Here is a 17423-nt window from a genome sequence, read left to right on the forward strand (position 1 = left end):
TTGGCCGAAAATAGCGCGGAAGAGGGAGCTATTTTCGGCCAATGGCATGACCAACGGCTCCTTGTTGGGTGGAAACAGCATGTCTTTTTCCGGCATACTTAAGTCAAGTATGTTTTTTTCAGAAGTGCCTGATTCGTCGAAAAAAGGTTCAATCACGTGCGCTGAAATTCAGTGTCCGACAACATAATAGTGTGTAAGTCACACATTTATTTGATTTGATTCATGTATGGCCCAAGTTGAAGTTGTCATGGCAAAATTGACGCTCGTTGTTTATATCTTTACTGCACGTCGATGGGTGTGTTTGTTGTCTGCTTTCTAGGGCTGCCGCCACTGCCAACTTAGGGCATGGAGTCGTCCGGACGCTTGATGATGACAGTCTTGTTCTCGAGGTAGTTGCGCAGGCCCAGCTCGCCCTGCTCGCGGCCGATGCCAGAATTCTTAAAGCCGCCGAACGGCGTGTTGGCCTCGATCACCGTGTAGCAGTTCACGTACACAGTGCCGGCGCGCACGCCGTTGGAGATCTTGATCGCGTTGTCCAGGTTGGACGTCACCACGCCGGCGCCCAGGCCGAACTCCGAGTTGTTGGCGCGCTCGATGACCTCGTCAATGGTCTTAAACTTGATAATCGACATCACCGGGCCGAAGATCTCCTCACGGGCGATGGCCATGTCCTCCGTCACGTCGGCAAACACTGTTGGCTCGATGAAGTAGCCCTTGTCGCCCCAGCGTTTGCCGCCGCACACGAGGCGGGCTCCTTCCTTCTTACCGGACTCGACGTAGCCCAGGATCTTGTTGAACTGCGTGCCGTCAATCTGCGGGCCGTGCTGCGTGCTCAGGTCCAACGGGTCACCGATCTTCATGCTCCGCGCGGCCTCGCCCGAGCGGCGCACAAACTCCTCGTAGATGCCCTCTTGCACGTACACGCGGCTGCCGGAGATGCACACCTGGCCAGCGTTCAGGAACAGACCCATCTGCGACTGCTGGATGGCCTTGTCAATGTCAGCGTCGTCGAGGATGATGTTCGCAGACTTGCCGCCCAGCTCAAGCGTAATGCGCTTGAGATTGTCCACGTGCGACGTGCGCATGATGGTCATGCCCGTCTCGGTGGAGCCCGTGAACGCAATCTTATCGACCTTGGGGTGCTGCGCAAGGTGGGCACCAACAGTGGCACCGCCGCCCGTCACGATGTTCACTACGCCCTCGGGGAAGCCAGCCTCGACAATGAGCTCCGCAACGCGCAGAGCAGTCAGCGACGTCTGCTCAGCGGGCTTGAGCACGACCGTGTTGCCCGTAGCAAGGGCCGGGCCCAGCTTCCAGGACATCATGATCATGGGGAAGTTCCACGGGATAATCTGGCCGCACACACCCACGGGCTCTTGCTTCGTGTAGCACAGGTACGGGCCCGAGATCGGGATGGTGGAGCCGTGGATCTTGTCCGCCCATCCAGCGTAGTAGCGGAGCACGTTCAAGCAGGCCTGCACGTCCAGCACACGTGTCAGGAAGGAGGGCTTGCCAGCGTCGATGGACTCGAGGTGGGCGAGCTCGTCGCCGTGCTCCTCAATGAGGTCCGCGAGGCGGTGCATCAAACGGCCACGCTCGGAAGCGTCCATGGTGCGCCACGGGCCGTTGAAGGCAGCGCGAGCAGCGTCCACAGCGGCGTCGACATCGGCGGTGGTGGCCTCAGCAATTGACGCAATTTTCTCCTCCGTGGCGGGGTTGAAGGTGTCGAAGGTGGCACCCGACGACGACGGCGTGAACTTGTTGTTGATGAACAGGTTGGTCTGCTTCACCGGCGCCTGCGCGGAGAACTGGCGGGACAGCAGGCTGGCCGACGAGGCCTTGGCGGCAGCAGCACTGCGGGCGATCGTGCGAGGCAGGCGGCGCAGGATGTGGCGTTGCATGGCTGTCGAGCGGAGTCCGGAGTGAGCTGGAGCGCGCAAAATGCAGAATGGCAGCAGGAGGATCAGGTGGGGAGGGCTGTCCAGCCGGCTGACGTGGGAGTGCTTTTGCCAATTACCAAACCAGCGATTTGGCTGGCCTGGCGGGAGGCATATGAACTGTAGCAAATCTTGAGTGGCGAGCAGCTGGAGCTTCAAGCACTTGCTCTGTTTCCGCGCACACATCAGGCGGGTCTTGACCCAGCGCGGTACCCGCGCTGCAAAACTTGCGCAAGTTGCGTGGCGAAGACAACGACTTGCCGATTCGGCAGTGGACGCGCTTGCTGATGGCGGGGCCGGATTGCCACGTGCCGTTGCCTTTTGCATCTCGAGGGCCAATGGTCTCTGCGGTGCGCACGTGGAAACCCGCATGGCAGGCCATCACAGAATTAACCACCGCTACAAACCCCCACGTGATCTTGTCGCTTAAACCGCGGACTGCCTCGCGACAGACTCGGTGTGCGGATATTTTCCGTGCCATCCACACGAACGCCTCTGTTCGTCGACTACGGCATATTCGCTTGCAATCGGGTATCCAGAAGCATATGGCCACAGTGAGACCACACACACGTCGTGGTCGCAGTTATTTAGCCCGAAAGAGTTGGAGCTGCGACCAAGACGAATACGTTTTGGTAGCAAAGGCGCCGCCTGGCTACATGTACATGCACAGCAAAAGGATTAGAAGTCCTTTTCGACGACGTGTACTAAAGTGAGCTCTCCTGGGCAGCAGCAAGATGAACCACAGGCGATCGTGCTTGCCTCGACGCAATGCACATCATCCCGTGCAGTACATGTACATATCCGCGCGGCGCAGTGATCTTTGCTTGCTTGCTGGCCGAAGCAGCATATAGTGTACTGTACTCCCGTGCCTTCGCCGCGAATGCGATTATCGCCACTGTTTTACTCGCAGATTCGTCTACAAATCTATTGACCTCTCCAGACTCAGCACAGCGCCATCGCCAAGCGGAGCGGCTTGCCAGGCAGGGTTCGAGCGTCCTTGTGTTTTAGTTACGCGCTTGTCGGCAGCAATACGGCGGGCACCACCCTGCGAAAAGGTCTCGACAATCCAGATCAGTCTCGTCAATGATGCCCACTGTGCCTGTACGCCTTACCGCCGTGGTCCGAAAAGGTGGGAACGCACGAGCATTGCCTGCCTGGTGATCGTCCTGGGCTTTTCTGAAGCGTAACGGGTATGTTATCTTACCCGGCTCGTTGGGCAGTTCATATGCTCCAGTGCTGCGCCGCCCGCTTGCTTTGGACGTCAACTTCAACTTGGCTCACACTGGCACGTCCACCAATGTGCCGTTCCTAATTATTACTCGTACGACTGTAGACTAGCTACAACCTTACTTGTCCTACTCGCTCGTTTTGGGTCCGTGCGCTACCCTACTTGCAACTCTACTCGCCGAGTCACTTACTGGCTAGCCCGCTGATTCCAAAGTGAACGCTCGCCTACTCCCTGCTTCAGGCTTAATTCGGGCTTTAAGGCTTTTATTTGGCCAATTAAGCCGCGCGGCTAAAAGGGCTTAATTGGGGCCTTCCGCGGCTTCAAAATTTGAGTCAGATGGAGGCCTAGATATACACTTCATCGTACATGAACATCCGAAATGCATGTATACGGATGTATAGCCGCAGGCTTTTTTTTGTGCAAATCGCACGTGATAATAAAGCCGCAGCGAGGGGCTTTAAGCCACACTGCTTCAGGTACCTCGACCAGATCCCGCTCCACCGATCCGAGGTACTTCACTCACTAATCGTTCTCGCTCATTTTGGAGCGACACAGTGGCACACTCACTCCTCGTTCCCAGCGGTGGCGAGGAAGTTTGGGTTAGACCAGGTAAATTGAGTTGTGATTGAGATATTAAAGTGTCGGGATGTAGTGGAGTCTGGTCTCCATTCAAAGTACTGAACGGATACATTACGTGGGGAACACACATGTATGACTAGGTAATATCATATCAAGCTCTACAAGAGGTTTATGTGAAGTACTCGGAATATGGGATAGTCCCTCGCATACCCCCAACACCAGGCAGCCCGAGAGCCTCCTTCGTTCAACACCACTGTCGTGCTCACTAGTCAGCTACTGACTCCCAATCGCCCGGCTAGACGCCCAATCGCCTTCACTGTACTCACCGGAGTCCTCCACTCTGCCCGACCTATTACAGAAGTATTCAGAAACGCTTTCGCATTTGGAACACGTTGTTGCAAAATGGGATGCCCAGGACAAGCCAAATCATTATCTTGCAAGTTCCTGGGCAAGCGAGCGCTGGAGACCTCACAAACACAATCAACTCACCAATCTTAACTTGCTAAAGCATACACCGAATGCACACTACTTTGAATGGCTTCTCCTGTTGCAGCCCGCAATAAAGCAGAGTATCGGTACGCGTCCACAACTGAAAGTCACTCAGCAGGTATGTTCAGGATATAGAGAGCCGCGAACAAGTACCTGCACGGGAATGTCATACTGATCAACCACAATGCACGCTGAGGTGCGTGCTCCAATATCAACTTGCGCTTGCGAGGGGAACGGTTGCAAGTACATGTCATGGACAGACACAGTATCGCATTGCTTGAAAACACTATGTAAACATTGGTGTAGCTGATTCCCAGGTACCCTGCCCTCGTCGTAGTTCCCCGGTTACAATTGACCTTATTCCAGAAAGCTGTCGTGTCGGCGCCTAGGTAGTCAAGATGGGGTAGTGAAGTCCCTCAGTGCGAGGAATACGATTAGCCACCAGACCACTACTGGCTCTAACAGATAGGAACGAAGAGGAGGACACATTATCGGCGACCGTCACCCCCGGGAAGGGTCTTTGGGCGGTGTCCCGCAAACTAACCCATATTTCACATGCAGTGATAGACGCCAGGGCTTGATACACTTACGTACGCACAAGTTCCCTTTGACTCTCAGTCGGAGCAACAACACACAGTTCGCTCTGATCCCCGTGGTCGCTAACCACGGTCCGCGTCATCCAACTGGCATCTCGCCCTCTTAACGCTGCCCTACCTCCCACACCTTACCTGATCTTTCAGTAACCCGCGTTTCGGCGCAACCTATCCTGCTAGTCTTAAATGCTCTCAATCTTGAGCACAATTGCAACTGAGGGTCGAGCCGGCACCCGCCACTGGCGACCCTCCTATCTACCGTAGCCCCCTCACCGTCGCCTATACTACCGCTACCTACGCACCTCTTTACTTTACCTGGACCTCTCCCTCTTCATGTTGACTCAACAACTTTGTGGCCTCGTGGCCTCTCGTTTGTCTTGCCAGTGTCGCCTCTCCTTCTTGTATACTCCTGATAGCACTTGCTCCTGCACGTCTCCTTTCCGACGATTTTCCGAACGGGCAACTTCAACGCGCACGACTACCGTCAGTCAGTGGCTTCAGCCTGCTAGCTCGTCTCCGTCACTGTCTGCTGTCTGTCGTACACCGTAACCACAGATATCGCTGCTCTGCTCCACACCACGTCCCCCGTCAACTGCCGTGCTGTTACCGGCAGTCTTCCTTCACGTCTGTTGGCCAAGTGACAGGCGACACAACTACATTGGCATGCCATGTAAGGCATATTTGCGGAGAGCCTAGAATGAAGACATCTCGAATTAAACCCCATACACAAGGACTTTTCAGGAACCATATAGCGTGCGGTTAATAATGCCGTCTTTCATCAGGAGACGACGAAAGAGACACAGTATGCGCTTAATGGTGGCTGGCCTTAGTGCGTCGACCTTACACTCTAAACCTTCCCATTTTGCAGCAAAGAGCTCCAAATGCGAAACGTTGTGAATACTTCGAGCAGGGTTTAATAGTAGTGGGACTTCCTTGGATTTAGTACTAATACTAGTATGAGCTCGGTCTATATTTGGAATTAGTTTTAGTTCTACTATATTGAGGGTTACCGGTTTGGTATCGGTTATTGACCGTGAACCGGTTAACCCGAACCGGTCCAATCCGAACCCACGCCGATTACGCCACCGCCGATTACGCCACCGCCGATTACGCCACTGTCGATTACGCCACCTGTGGGTACAAGATTGTAAGTACAAGATGGGCTTCGACGTGGCGCTCTCTCATTGGCTGAAATAACTCAGTAAATCAAGTAGTGTGTATCCAGTAGGTCTAGAGTAGCGAGAAGGCTAGCGAGCTAAAGACCTCAATCAATAACTTTCGAATCTTCATTCTACCCCTCCAGTGGTTTCCAGTCTCCTCTCCGGTCTCGCCCAGAGTGCTGCCCTCCCTCCGCTCCGTCAAGCTTACGATGTCAAGATCCATACCTTCCATCAGGTTATGAGCCCAAGCACCATGTCCTCTGCCCACGACCCTTCCACCAAGGTCTCCATCGACAAATTCAACGGAGACAACTACGCGACGTGGAACCGCTACATGCGTGGCGTGTTCCTGACCAAGTCGGTGTGGCATGTCGTGAACCGAGAGACGACGCCGAGCTTCACGGACTCGCGGCGCAAGGACGAGTACGTCAAGTCGAGCAACATCGCGTTCGGACTGATGTTGCTCCACATGGACGCGGACTACCACCATGTGGTCGACGACTGCGAGGAAGCGTGGGTTGCGTGGACGCGCCTGAAGACGCTGTACGGTGGTTCGCAGAAGGCTGGTCGCATCTACCTGAAGCGCCAACTCTTCAGCATGGAGATGTCGGAAGGCGGGAACGTGTTGCATCACTGCAACGAGGTCCTCAACATCAGCGCCAAGCTCAGCAGCGTCGGCGCCAAGATGGAGGACGAGGACGTGGCGATCTGCCTGTTGCGCAGTCTCCCCAAGAGCTACGAGAACGTCGTGCTGAACTTGGAGATGAGCAGCGCTGAGCTGCGATCGCAAGACGTTGTGAAGGTGCTGACGAATGAGCACATCAAGCGGAGAGGCGAGAAGACGGCGACGGTGAAAACTGAGGACGCGGCCAAGGCGTTCAACACCGACCGAGAGTCTCGCCAGTGCACGTACTGCGGGAAATTGGGGCACACGGTCGACAAGTGCTGGACCAAGCAGAAGGATGAGAATCGGGGCCCAAGACGCGGCGGCAATGTGGATGCGGGGCCAACAATGCCCAGTGGAGAAACGACGACGCCAGCTACGACTACGGCTACGGCTATGATCGAGTGGCGTCGCGGTCGCACTGGAGTGTGGTATTTCGACGGGCAAGGATATGCTCGGCATGTGGGCGGTCGACAGCGGCGCAACGCACCACATCTGCAACGACAAGGCCAAGTTCGCCCATTTGATTGAGCGAAACGAGGGCGAACTTTCGGTGGCCGACGGCAACAAGGCGGTGTGGGGACCATCGTGGAACGAGTGGTTCTGCCCAACGGCGACGAGCGCGACATCGATATCAAGAACGCGCTGTACGTGCCGAGCATTAGCAAGAATCTGCTCTCGGTGCCACAGATCAACAAGAGTGGTCTGCTCCAAGTCGTGTTCGACGGCACCCAGATGCGCGTCGCGCACAAGGCCTCCAAGCAAGTGGTGGCGGCGGCGAACCTCGTGGATGGCCTCTACTGGCTCCAGACGCCTCAGCGATCGGCGAATGCAGCGACCAGTGGCAAGACGGTCGACCTGCACGCGCGTATGGGTCACGCTCCGGTGGAGGTGCTTCGCAAGATGATCGACAACGACATGATCAAGGACGCAAAGGCACCTTCTAAGTCGAGTGGACCAAGCGTATGTCGCGGCTGCCAGCAAGGGAAAATGGTCCAGAAGCCGTTTCCAAGCAACCGTGACAAGCGTCGCTACGACACGTTCGAGCTGCTCCACTTGGACATCTGCGGCCCCATGGAAGAAGAGTCACTGGGTGGCAGCAAGTATCTGCTGCTGATCGTGGACGAAGCCAGCGGATGCATGAAGGGGCTCTGCCTGCGTGCCAAGTCGGAGAGCGAAGACTGCATCAAGACGTACGTCACGAGGGTGCAGACGCAGTTCGGCAAGAAGGTCAAGTTTGTGCGGCACGACGGAGCTCGTGAGTTCGCGACCAACTCGCTCAAGGCCTTCTACGACGTCGAAGGCATCGAGCTGCAAACCACGGTTCCGTACGCGCACCAGACCAACGGCACGGCAGAACGCGCCATCCGGACCATCGTCACGATCGGCCGCAGCATACTGCATCACACCCAGTTGGACAAGTGTTTCTGGGCTGAGGCGGCCATGACGGCCATCTACGTGAAGAACCGCCTACCGTCACCCAAGGTGGAGCACAAGACTCCATTCGAGATCGTGTACAAGTCCAAGCCAAGTGTGAAGCACATGCGTGTGTTCGGATGCCAGACGTACATCCTGACGCCGAAGGAAAAGCGGCGCAAGTGGGACCCCAAGGCTCGGGTCGGACTGTTCCTCGGCTACGAACAAGTGTCCAAGGCGTATCGACTTTATGACATCGAGGCGGGGCAGGTGGTTGTCAGTCGTGATGTCAACTTCGATGAGTCGGCCTTTGGACTTTCGGCGCATACTTCGGATGAAGACGTCGATGATGCTGCGCTGGACCTGGACGCGCTGGACCTGGACGACAACGATGGACCGCGCCAAACCAGTTTCAAGCAGGCGGGGAAGCGCAAGTACCGACCGAGTGGCGACGACGACACTGCCAGAAGATCGCGCCCCGTTCGCCACCGAGCTGGCTTAGAAGAAGCAAGTGCGCCGGATGTATCCTCCTCGCGCCAAGCCGAACCCGACGAAGAAGAAAAGTCTGGGGACCAAGATGAAGACGACGACTCGACGCCTCCAGTGTTTTGGCGTGCCAGTGCCAACGCTGTGGAAGCAGCAGCCGATCTATCGGAGCCGACGACGTTCCAAGAGGCTGTGAACGGTCCGGATCAAGTGCACTGGCGCAAGGCGATCCGCGCGGAGCTCAAGTCGATGCGACTGCGTGGTGTGTTTCGAGCTGCCAAGTTGCCCATCTGCCAGCGCGCCATCGGCACCAAGTGGGTGTTCAAGATCAAGCGCAAAGCGGACGGCTCGATCGAGAAGTACAAGGCGCGCCTCGTGGCCAAGGGCTTCAAGCAGAAGTACGGCATCGACTACACGGAGACGTTCTCGCTCGTGGTCAAGTACGTGACGCTGCGCATGATCATCGCGATCGCCAAGTACTTCGGCTGGCCCCTCGACCAACTCGACGTCGTGACAGCGTTCCTGTACGGGGTCATGAAGGAGGTGGTGTTCTGCGTGGTTCCCGAAGGCGTTGAGCTGGATGGTGACTTCGACTGCCTGGAACTGGTGAAGGCCATCTACGGTCTCAAGCAAGCTTCGCGCGTGTGGAACGAGACCTTCGACGAGTTCATGTACTCTATCGACTTCCAAGTGTCGGCCTTCAATCCGTGCCTCTACATCAAGGTGGTGGACGGTCACTGTGTGCTAGTGCTGGTGTACGTGGACGACGTGCTGATTACCGGGAGTTCACCCGAGCTGATCTCGCACACAAAGACGGACCTGAAGACGCGCTTCGAGATGACCGACAGCGGCAAGTGCGCGTTTGTTCTTGAGATCGAGCTGGTGGACGGCCCGGACTGCAGCGTGACCATGTGCCAGCGTCGCTACGTGGACGACATCCTGAAGCGCTTTGCCATGGACGAGTGCAAGGTCGTGGTGAGTCCGGTGGACATGAGCACTCGACTGGTTCCAAGCGACGCGGCGATCAAGGTGAACGCTCCGTTGCGCGAAGCTGTTGGTGCGCTGATGCACCTGATGACCGCCACGCGCCCGGACATCGCGTACGCCGTTGGCTATGTGTCGCGCTTCATGGAGAACCCCCAAGAGGAACACTGGGTTGTGACACGAGGCGATCTTGAGTTTCTCGTTCGCAGCTGCGCCGTCCGGCCTGTACCCATCAGAATCAAGTGGGAGAGAAGATGATCCGGGATACAGCCACGTGCGTCACCCGAGGGACTGGCTTTCTAGAGACTGCAGTCAAGGCCGAGCAACCTGGACCCATGCAGGCCCCTGATGAGTACGTACATCCTGAATGAACCACCCAAGTCCGAGCCTGGAGCGACTGTGTAGCGATGAACCTGGAAGGAGAGCCGAGTGATGAAGGCACAAGATGACAGAAGCCTATACCTCCGAAGGCGTGAAGGAAAGCGAGATCCGAGCTCGCAGAGCTCGTATAACCCGAGTTGGCGACGGACATCCCGAAGCGACGAGGACATCCCGGATGAACAAGTGACTTCCCGGATGAATCGACATCCCGGATGAAGTTGAAGCTGCGTGGCTCTCAGCCAATCAGCGAGTGACACGGCGCCCGATCAGCTGGCCAGGGGGCCAGTTTCAAGATGAGCCCGGAGAAACGCAATGCCGGTCCCACCGTCGGGATGGACCGTGCTGGAGATCCCCATACAAACCGCAAGTGAGTCCAAGGGACCCCAAAGATATCAGCGTCGACATGTGATGTGTGCTCCGCTCCGGAGACCGACGTGACGTTCGACGTGCAACCCACCATACTAAGACCAAGTCAACCTGAATGCGAGTGCGCGGACACGACGAAGGAGACCGCCAAGAATCCAGTAGACCAAGTCAGACAGAAGAAGAAGATAGTGATAAGAAGAAACAGAGTTTGTTTTGCGTTGGAAGTGAGAAGTGGTGCCTTGTCGGCCCCCCTGCTTTGAGCGTACTGCGTTGAGGAAGACTGCTGCGACCTATAGCGACTACTACGAGGATGCGACCCGGGAGCGCTGGCGTGTCGGACGACCAAGACCGCACAAGGATCGAGTAACCCGTGCAAAAACTCTCACCTAAGTCTAAGTCCCATTTAGGTGGGGACCAGGAACTCGTATCCCTGGGTTGATCCGCCTATTTCATTTGTCAGTTGACTGTGGTTGCTTTAGAGTGACTGCTTTCATTTCATATTCACCTACGATTCGGGAGGTTATTAGCAATCCCCCCTGGATTTTGATAGTAGATTGCTGTGTGGTTCGAAGGAACTTGTATATTTCTCCCATCCGGGAGTGGTGCGCGGAGGCATCCCGAATTTACCTGTATCCGGGACTGTAACTCATTCGGACAGGCTGTATATTGTGAGTGTATAACAAACTCTGTTGTTGTTTCTGTATTGCTTTTGGTTATATTGGAGAAGGTCTTTGTTCGTGACCCCACTCCCAGCCAAGATACTCTGGACTGTTAGCGTCTGGTAGTCTCTCTACATATCTACGTATCCTTATCGAAGAACATCCCAAAGGTCAAAGCCCGGTCCGTCGAAGATAAACGACACCGATAGGGTTTACTTCAAGGTCACACGCCAAATCTCGGGGCAGACACTAGTTGTCTGCATTCGGGATTCTGACCCCGGCATCCGGACGCTCCCTCCTAGAGGAACGGGTACTCCCCGAAGCGTTCGGGTCGTCTGAGTTCTCGAAGCTCGTTCGTCTGCCGGCACGACTGTACACCCTGGACGAGAAAGGCGCTCACCCGCCTCGCTTCAGTTGCGGTCAAGCGCATCTTTCACTATCTGCAAGGCACCAAGACGCATGGCATCTGCTTCAAGCCGGGCGACAAGATCGACTTTCGTGGCTACTCGGACGCGGACTGGGCCGGCGACCTCGCGGACCCCAAGTCCACTTCAGGATACACGTTCATGCTCATGAGTGCGCCTGTGAGCTGGGGAAGCAAGAAGCAGTCAAGCGTGTCGCTTTCTACGAGCGAAGCGGAGTACATTGCGCTCAGTCTGGCCATCCAAGAGGGCAAGTGGATCCATCGCCTGCTGTGCGAGATTCTGGCGGCTGCCAACGACACGGGACCCGAGCTCATGATCCGCGAAGACAACCAGTCGTGCATCAAGATGACCAAGAACCCGGTGAACCACGGCCGCGCCAAGCACATCGACATCAAGTACCACCGCATCCGCGACGAAGTGAAACGCGGTGAAGTGAAGCTCGAGTATTGCGAGACTTCTGTGATGCTGGCGGCCATCATGACCAAGGCGCTTGCGGGACCACGCCACACGGATCTGACGGCGGCTCTCGGCATTCATGGGACTTCGCATTGAGGGGGCGTATTGAGGGTTACCGGTTTGGTATCGGTTATTGACCGTGAACCGGTTAACCCGAACCGGTCCAATCCGAACCCACGCCGATTACGCCACCGCCGATTACGCCACTGTCGATTACGCCACCTGTGGGTACAAGATTGTAAGTACAAGATGGGCTTCGACGTGGCGCTCTCTCATTGGCTGAAATAACTCAGTAAATCAAGTAGTGTGTATCCAGTAGGTCTAGAGTAGCGAGAAGGCTAGCGAGCTAAAGACCTCAATCAATAACTTTCGAATCTTCATTCTACCCCTCCAGTGGTTTCCAGTCTCCGCTCCGGTCTCGCCCAGAGTGCTGCCCTCCCTCCGCTCCGTCAAGCTTACGATGTCAAGATCCATACCTTCCATCATACTAAACAGCGAATTCTACGTTAGTGCTAATACTAATATGACTACTAAGACTACTAAAACCCGCGTTACTGGATTTCTACTGCAGCACTACATGTAGCTGGCATCGCGCTCGTTCTTCGTCGGTACGAGTTTGCAGCGGAAATGACCCGTAGATCACGCGTTCTTGGAATTCTAGCTCTGAGATCGTCGGATTTACTCAAAACATAGATGACTGCCGACAAGGTCAAATAGATGCCGTTAGCCAAAAAAAAGTGAAGGGACAAAAATAATACGAAACAAAACGAATATGCTGATACAACTGATCAATGTTCCATACGCCACTTTCCCCTGTTTTGGTGCAATTTGTTCACCAACTCGCTGGGTGCGCGGCATTCTTATGCGAAATTGTCCCATAGCACAATACATCTTACTCACTGCCAGACGCTGACATACAATCTTGGTTTGGCAAGATGAGAGTAGCCGCTAACGTGTCTTGTGTGCAGTGTAAAAACAGTGAGCTATAGAACATCCGGTGTTCTTTTGCGTGAGACTTTTCATCTTCTCCATGATTTTGTTCGTGATGGACACAGCTGAAAGACGAGTCCGGGATCCGAAGGGAGCTCTTAGCTGTTTGTTTAGTCCAGGAGAAGAGAAAGCTGGAGAATATCCAAGCTTGTGCCCTTTCGTAGATGTTGAGGTTTCTCTGAAATTAAACCATTTTTCGGTCAAACTGCAAAGGTTTTCAAACAAGTTGCAAATAATCATAAGATGGGATGAGTTCAGTTTTTATTTTCACAGAACAGTAAAAGATATTTCCATCTTTTGCAAAATACTCCTGTATTCTTTTCAAGCAAGATGTAAAAACGCTCAGCACCTAACTGCATGTCTTCACCTCTCTCTGCGGCGAAGCAATGTCGGAGACAGTGACGCTCGTACTGTCACACAAGACGCCCCGTAATCACAGCTTTCTTGGCTTCAAATGCGCTCTTGAGTATGGCCATCCGCTGAGCCGTAAGCGTGTCGTATTCCCCGCGGACCAGTATCTCATGCTTTCACTCAGCAACGAAGGCCTTCATATTTGCCTTTAACGGGTTCCAGCATCCCTGATTGGGGTTGAGCATCGGGCTGTAGGGGGCCCAGTCTCAACACCTTCAGTGTGTTGAGATTTACGATGCCATCTTCGGCAAGCATCTGCCGAGCCAGATCCTCCATTTGGTTGTTCGCTGGGGCATTGTCCGTGACAATAACGATCTTCTTGCTAGCTTCAAGTTTCTTGTACTCATCGGAGCGAAGAGCGGACATGAACAAATCCGCTAAAAAGCGGGTGTTTTCTTCCTTTTTGATTGAACCTTCGTGCGTCTTCAGCAGCAGCACCCTCGATTCAGAAGAAACCCCGCCTTGAATGTGTAGATTCTTGCTTTGGTACGGTGGAAGTTCAACGACTGCACGCTCACCGATGCGTGGCCATATTTCCGCTCGAGACAGATACAGATTGTAGTTCATTTCATCTTTATATACAATCATATTACCTTTTTTAATGTGTTTGTTAAGCGATACAACAAACGCCTTCCTCTTGGCTTCGTTGACCGACGAGTTCATGGTCGACTTTTCAATACGAATGCGCTTGGTAGAGTACAGCATGCCTTGTAGGCCTCGGTGCACGGATGAGAGGCTCACATAGGTCCCCAAATCAGACTGTAGGCGGTCGCAATACTGTTCAAGCGTCTGCCTGCAGTCTTCGGTCACATATTCTTCGATCTTGCTCATGACTTCAACTGTCATCTTGACAGAGACGGCTCGCAAGCCGCCGTGTTGCCTGGCAGCTAAACTAGCTCGCCGAGCAGTATGGTAGTTCAGATCGTTGTTGTTGGCAACTACTTTCCAGTCACGTCCATCGCGAAAGGCCTTGACGACGCGAGTCTTTGCCTGTGCTCTCTCGAAGGCCTTTGCTGTCTTCGTGAGATCCGGGGGAGATTGTCGGAGCTAGCAGTAGCAGGTCGAGCTCCGCTGTTCGAGAACCAAAGTGCTGACTTAGCTTTAGTATGAGGCCTATTGACTCACGGGCATACTGAGGCTAGTATAGTATAGTTTAACCAAGAGGGGGTTGTCACCTGCGAGGTTTTCTCCTCCTCAATCCCATTCTTTCCGTGGGCAAACCAAGTCGTGTTCCTGCGTTCTTGTGTCTGGTGCCTCCTTGGCGTTCACGCTAAGCGGTCGCTAGTGCTATAGCCCCACTGCGCAAGTCTTCAGGTTATGAGCCCAAGGCGCGCCGGGCTTTGGAATCGACTATTATCAAGCATTGAAGATCGATGGCTGGATCGGACTCAACGCCGAGCACTACAGCTGTGACTTCAAGTGGTCAAGGAGCTTCCACGTCTGCTGCGTCTGTACCGATCGTGACGATGGCTTCTATTGGTGCCACTGCTGTGTCTTCCGCGCCAGTTCTAACGACGACGGCAACAAGTAGCGGTGCAACTGCGAGTAGCGTCGCTGTTGGTGCTGTGGCCGGACTTGCTGGTACTGGTGCTGTACCTGTACCTGGAGCAAGTGCTGGAGGATTGTTTGGAGCTGTTAGCGGTGGTAGTTTGCCAAGTGCCGGCATGGTTGGTGGCTCTGGCATTCCTGCTGTGTCGAACTTCTATGGTGGTGGACATGGCATCGGTGGCTTCAACTTCGGACCATATTCGACTGGACTAGGTGGGGTTCCTGGCTATGGATCGCCGCGAGTTGGAATAGCTACGGCGCCAGTGAAGATGGATAACGTGCCGATAATGAAAGGAAGTTTTGACTTGTATGCAGTGCAGTTGCGAACCTTCCTTACTCGCATGGATTGCTGGAGCGTCGTGGATGGGACATTTAACCAGAGTGATCCACTGCTGAGGACGAGCTTTGAGGTGAAGGACAATGTTGCTCGTGAGGCAATTCTGTCAGGTGTGCCCGCCCAAGACGCTGAGATGATCTGCCAGGGGGAGACTGCTTTCGCGATGTGGAACCGTTTTGTTGATAAGCAAACAAAGCGGGAATATTCAAACTACATTTTCGCGCGAGCTGAGTTTTACTCCGATGTCTATTCTTCTGAGAAGGGTATGGATTCATGGCTACGTGAGATGGAGTCGCTGCGCAGGCAGCTTCTTCACTACGGCAAGCGCGCCAGTGACGAGGACTATGCCGAGACTTTGCTGGGTCATGTGGCACGAACTCATCGAGATGTGGTTCGACAGTTCTCCAAGCACTATGTTGTACGGCGCGATGGTGGAGCAGATCGCCCAGTGCCTACCGCTACTCAAGTGATGAACGCTTTGCGTGCGGAATCTGCTCTTGACGAGAAGATTGGCGTTGAAGAGCAGAAGCCTGTTGGTGTTGCTGCGTGTGGCAAGAAGGCTGCACAGCAAAAGCAGCAAAGAGAAACCAAGGCAAAGGCAAGCGCAAGCGAGGTGGTAGTGGCGGAAGGAAGGAAGGGAAACAAGGCGGTAAGCAGAAAGGGAAGAAGAGCGGCAAAGGGGATACCCGGACTTGCTTCAACTGCGGTGAAGTTGGTCATTTGCGTATGAACTGTCCCTACCGAGACTCTTCCGACGAGGAAAAGGCAGACAAAGGTTTTGCGACGTCAGAAAGGAAGCGTTGGCAGAACAAATCCGATGGTGATAAATCCAAGAAGAAAAAGGTGGAAACTGTTGGTTGCATTTCTCGTGAAGCTTTGACCGTTAGCTCTGTGACTTATTCTCGTGGAGATGCTGTGGAATGGGCGCTAGACTCTGCAAGTGACGTGCACGTGTGCAATCGGCAGGAGTTGCTGGCGCAATTGCAGAGTGATATGGCGCATGTCTTTCAAGGTTATGACGGTGCAATTTCGGGTGATGAAAAGGTCGGCATTGTGCAGCTAACTGTCCGGAACAACAAGCAACCACACCAGGATGTGTCTTTGCAGTTGGATTCTGTGCTGTACAAGTCTTCGGCTCCCGACAATTTGCTAAGTCTTGATCTCTTGGAGAAAGCCGGGTGGAGCTTAAAGACTGGGTTTGCTGATTCTCAGCGTGTTGCATGGTTGTCCAAGGGGCGACTACAATTGCTGCTGCTGAAGTCTCGCGGGAGATACCGCTTGGAGACTGCAGTACGCGCTGTGTACCATGTTCCCTCGCTGCATCAACGCAGTCAGCTTGCTGCTGGTGATGCTGGTACTGAGTGTACTGGTGCAGAGCATCGTGAATCAAACTTCGATGTTGTTGGTGATGCTGAGATCGCTGCTGCTGGTGGCTGCATGGGTGCTGATGCTGCTGAAGCTGGGCATGATGACGCTGATTCGTTGGTGCGTTGGAATCTTCGATTCGCTCACTTGAACCTGCCTACACTGAAGCAGATGGCGCATCAACAAGTGGCTGCTGGGATGAGTGATGAGCTATACGACGACGTTGATACTCCGTGTTGGAGCTGTAGAGCGGGGAAGATGACTCGGATGTCCTATAAGAGGGTCAAAACACGCCGAGCTATCAAACCGTTCCAGAAGATCATGTCGGACATGTGTTACATGGGCATTGTGACATACGATGGCTACTCACACTTCCAACTTGTGCAAGAGGAAGCATGCCGGTATTTGTGGGGCTTCCTGTTGAGAAGAAAGGAAGACGCCTCGGATGTGGTGCTAGCTCATCTGAAGTGGTTGTTGGCTCAGGGGAACAAGATTGAGGTCTTCAACTCTGACCAAGGCCGTGAGCTTCTGAACAACAAGTGGATCACCTTTCTCACTGCTCGTGGGATCGAGTATACCTGGACAAACGGGTACAGTCCAGAAGAGAATGACTGGTGGAGAGGATGAATGGTATTGTTGCAGCTCCAGTGCGCTGTATCTTGACGACTGCGAACATGCCGGACCTTCTGTGGGGGGAAGCATTTGGATTTGCTGTTGAAGTGAGGAACATTTCGGCAACGAAGCCTTTGAACGGCGAGACGCCCTACTTCAGACGCTTCGGGGAGCGGCCTGACGTCTCCAAGTTGCGGACTTGGGCTGTGTGGTGTTCGTGTTCACGCCGAAGAAGCTTCGCAAGAATAAGCTAGAGAACCCTGGTAAACCTGGCTTCTTCATGGGTTTTGCCAAGCACTCTGGAAGTTTTCGTGTGCTGAGCTTGTTGACTGGCAAT

At 54.3% G+C, this 17423-nt stretch overlaps 2 protein-coding genes across 2 annotated transcripts; one reads left to right on the plus strand and one right to left on the minus strand.

Annotated features, from left to right (window-relative positions):
- Nucleotides 1-338: 338 nt before the first annotated feature.
- KRP23_3446 (Aldehyde dehydrogenase, mitochondrial) lies at nucleotides 339-1901 on the minus strand (the record flags this gene model as incomplete). The annotated part of the gene is made up of 1 exon (XM_067888299.1): nucleotides 339-1901. One exon carries the CDS (start codon nucleotides 1899-1901, stop codon nucleotides 339-341), a length of 1563 nt encoding a protein of 520 aa, XP_067747554.1.
- Nucleotides 1902-6224: 4323 nt separating this feature from the next.
- KRP23_3447 (Retrovirus-related Pol polyprotein from transposon TNT 1-94) lies at nucleotides 6225-9794 on the plus strand (the record flags this gene model as incomplete). The annotated part of the gene is made up of 2 exons (XM_067888300.1): nucleotides 6225-7119; nucleotides 7222-9794. The coding sequence occupies 2 exons, from the start codon at nucleotides 6225-6227 to the stop codon at nucleotides 9792-9794; spliced, it is 3468 nt and encodes a 1155-aa protein (XP_067747555.1).
- Between the last annotated feature and the right edge of the window lie 7629 nt (nucleotides 9795-17423).

The sequence above is a fragment of the Phytophthora ramorum genome (genome assembly GCF_020800215.1).
Source record: "Phytophthora ramorum isolate Pr-102 chromosome Unknown Phyram_PR-102_s0003, whole genome shotgun sequence".
Lineage (NCBI taxonomy): Eukaryota > Oomycota > Peronosporomycetes > Peronosporales > Peronosporaceae > Phytophthora > Phytophthora ramorum.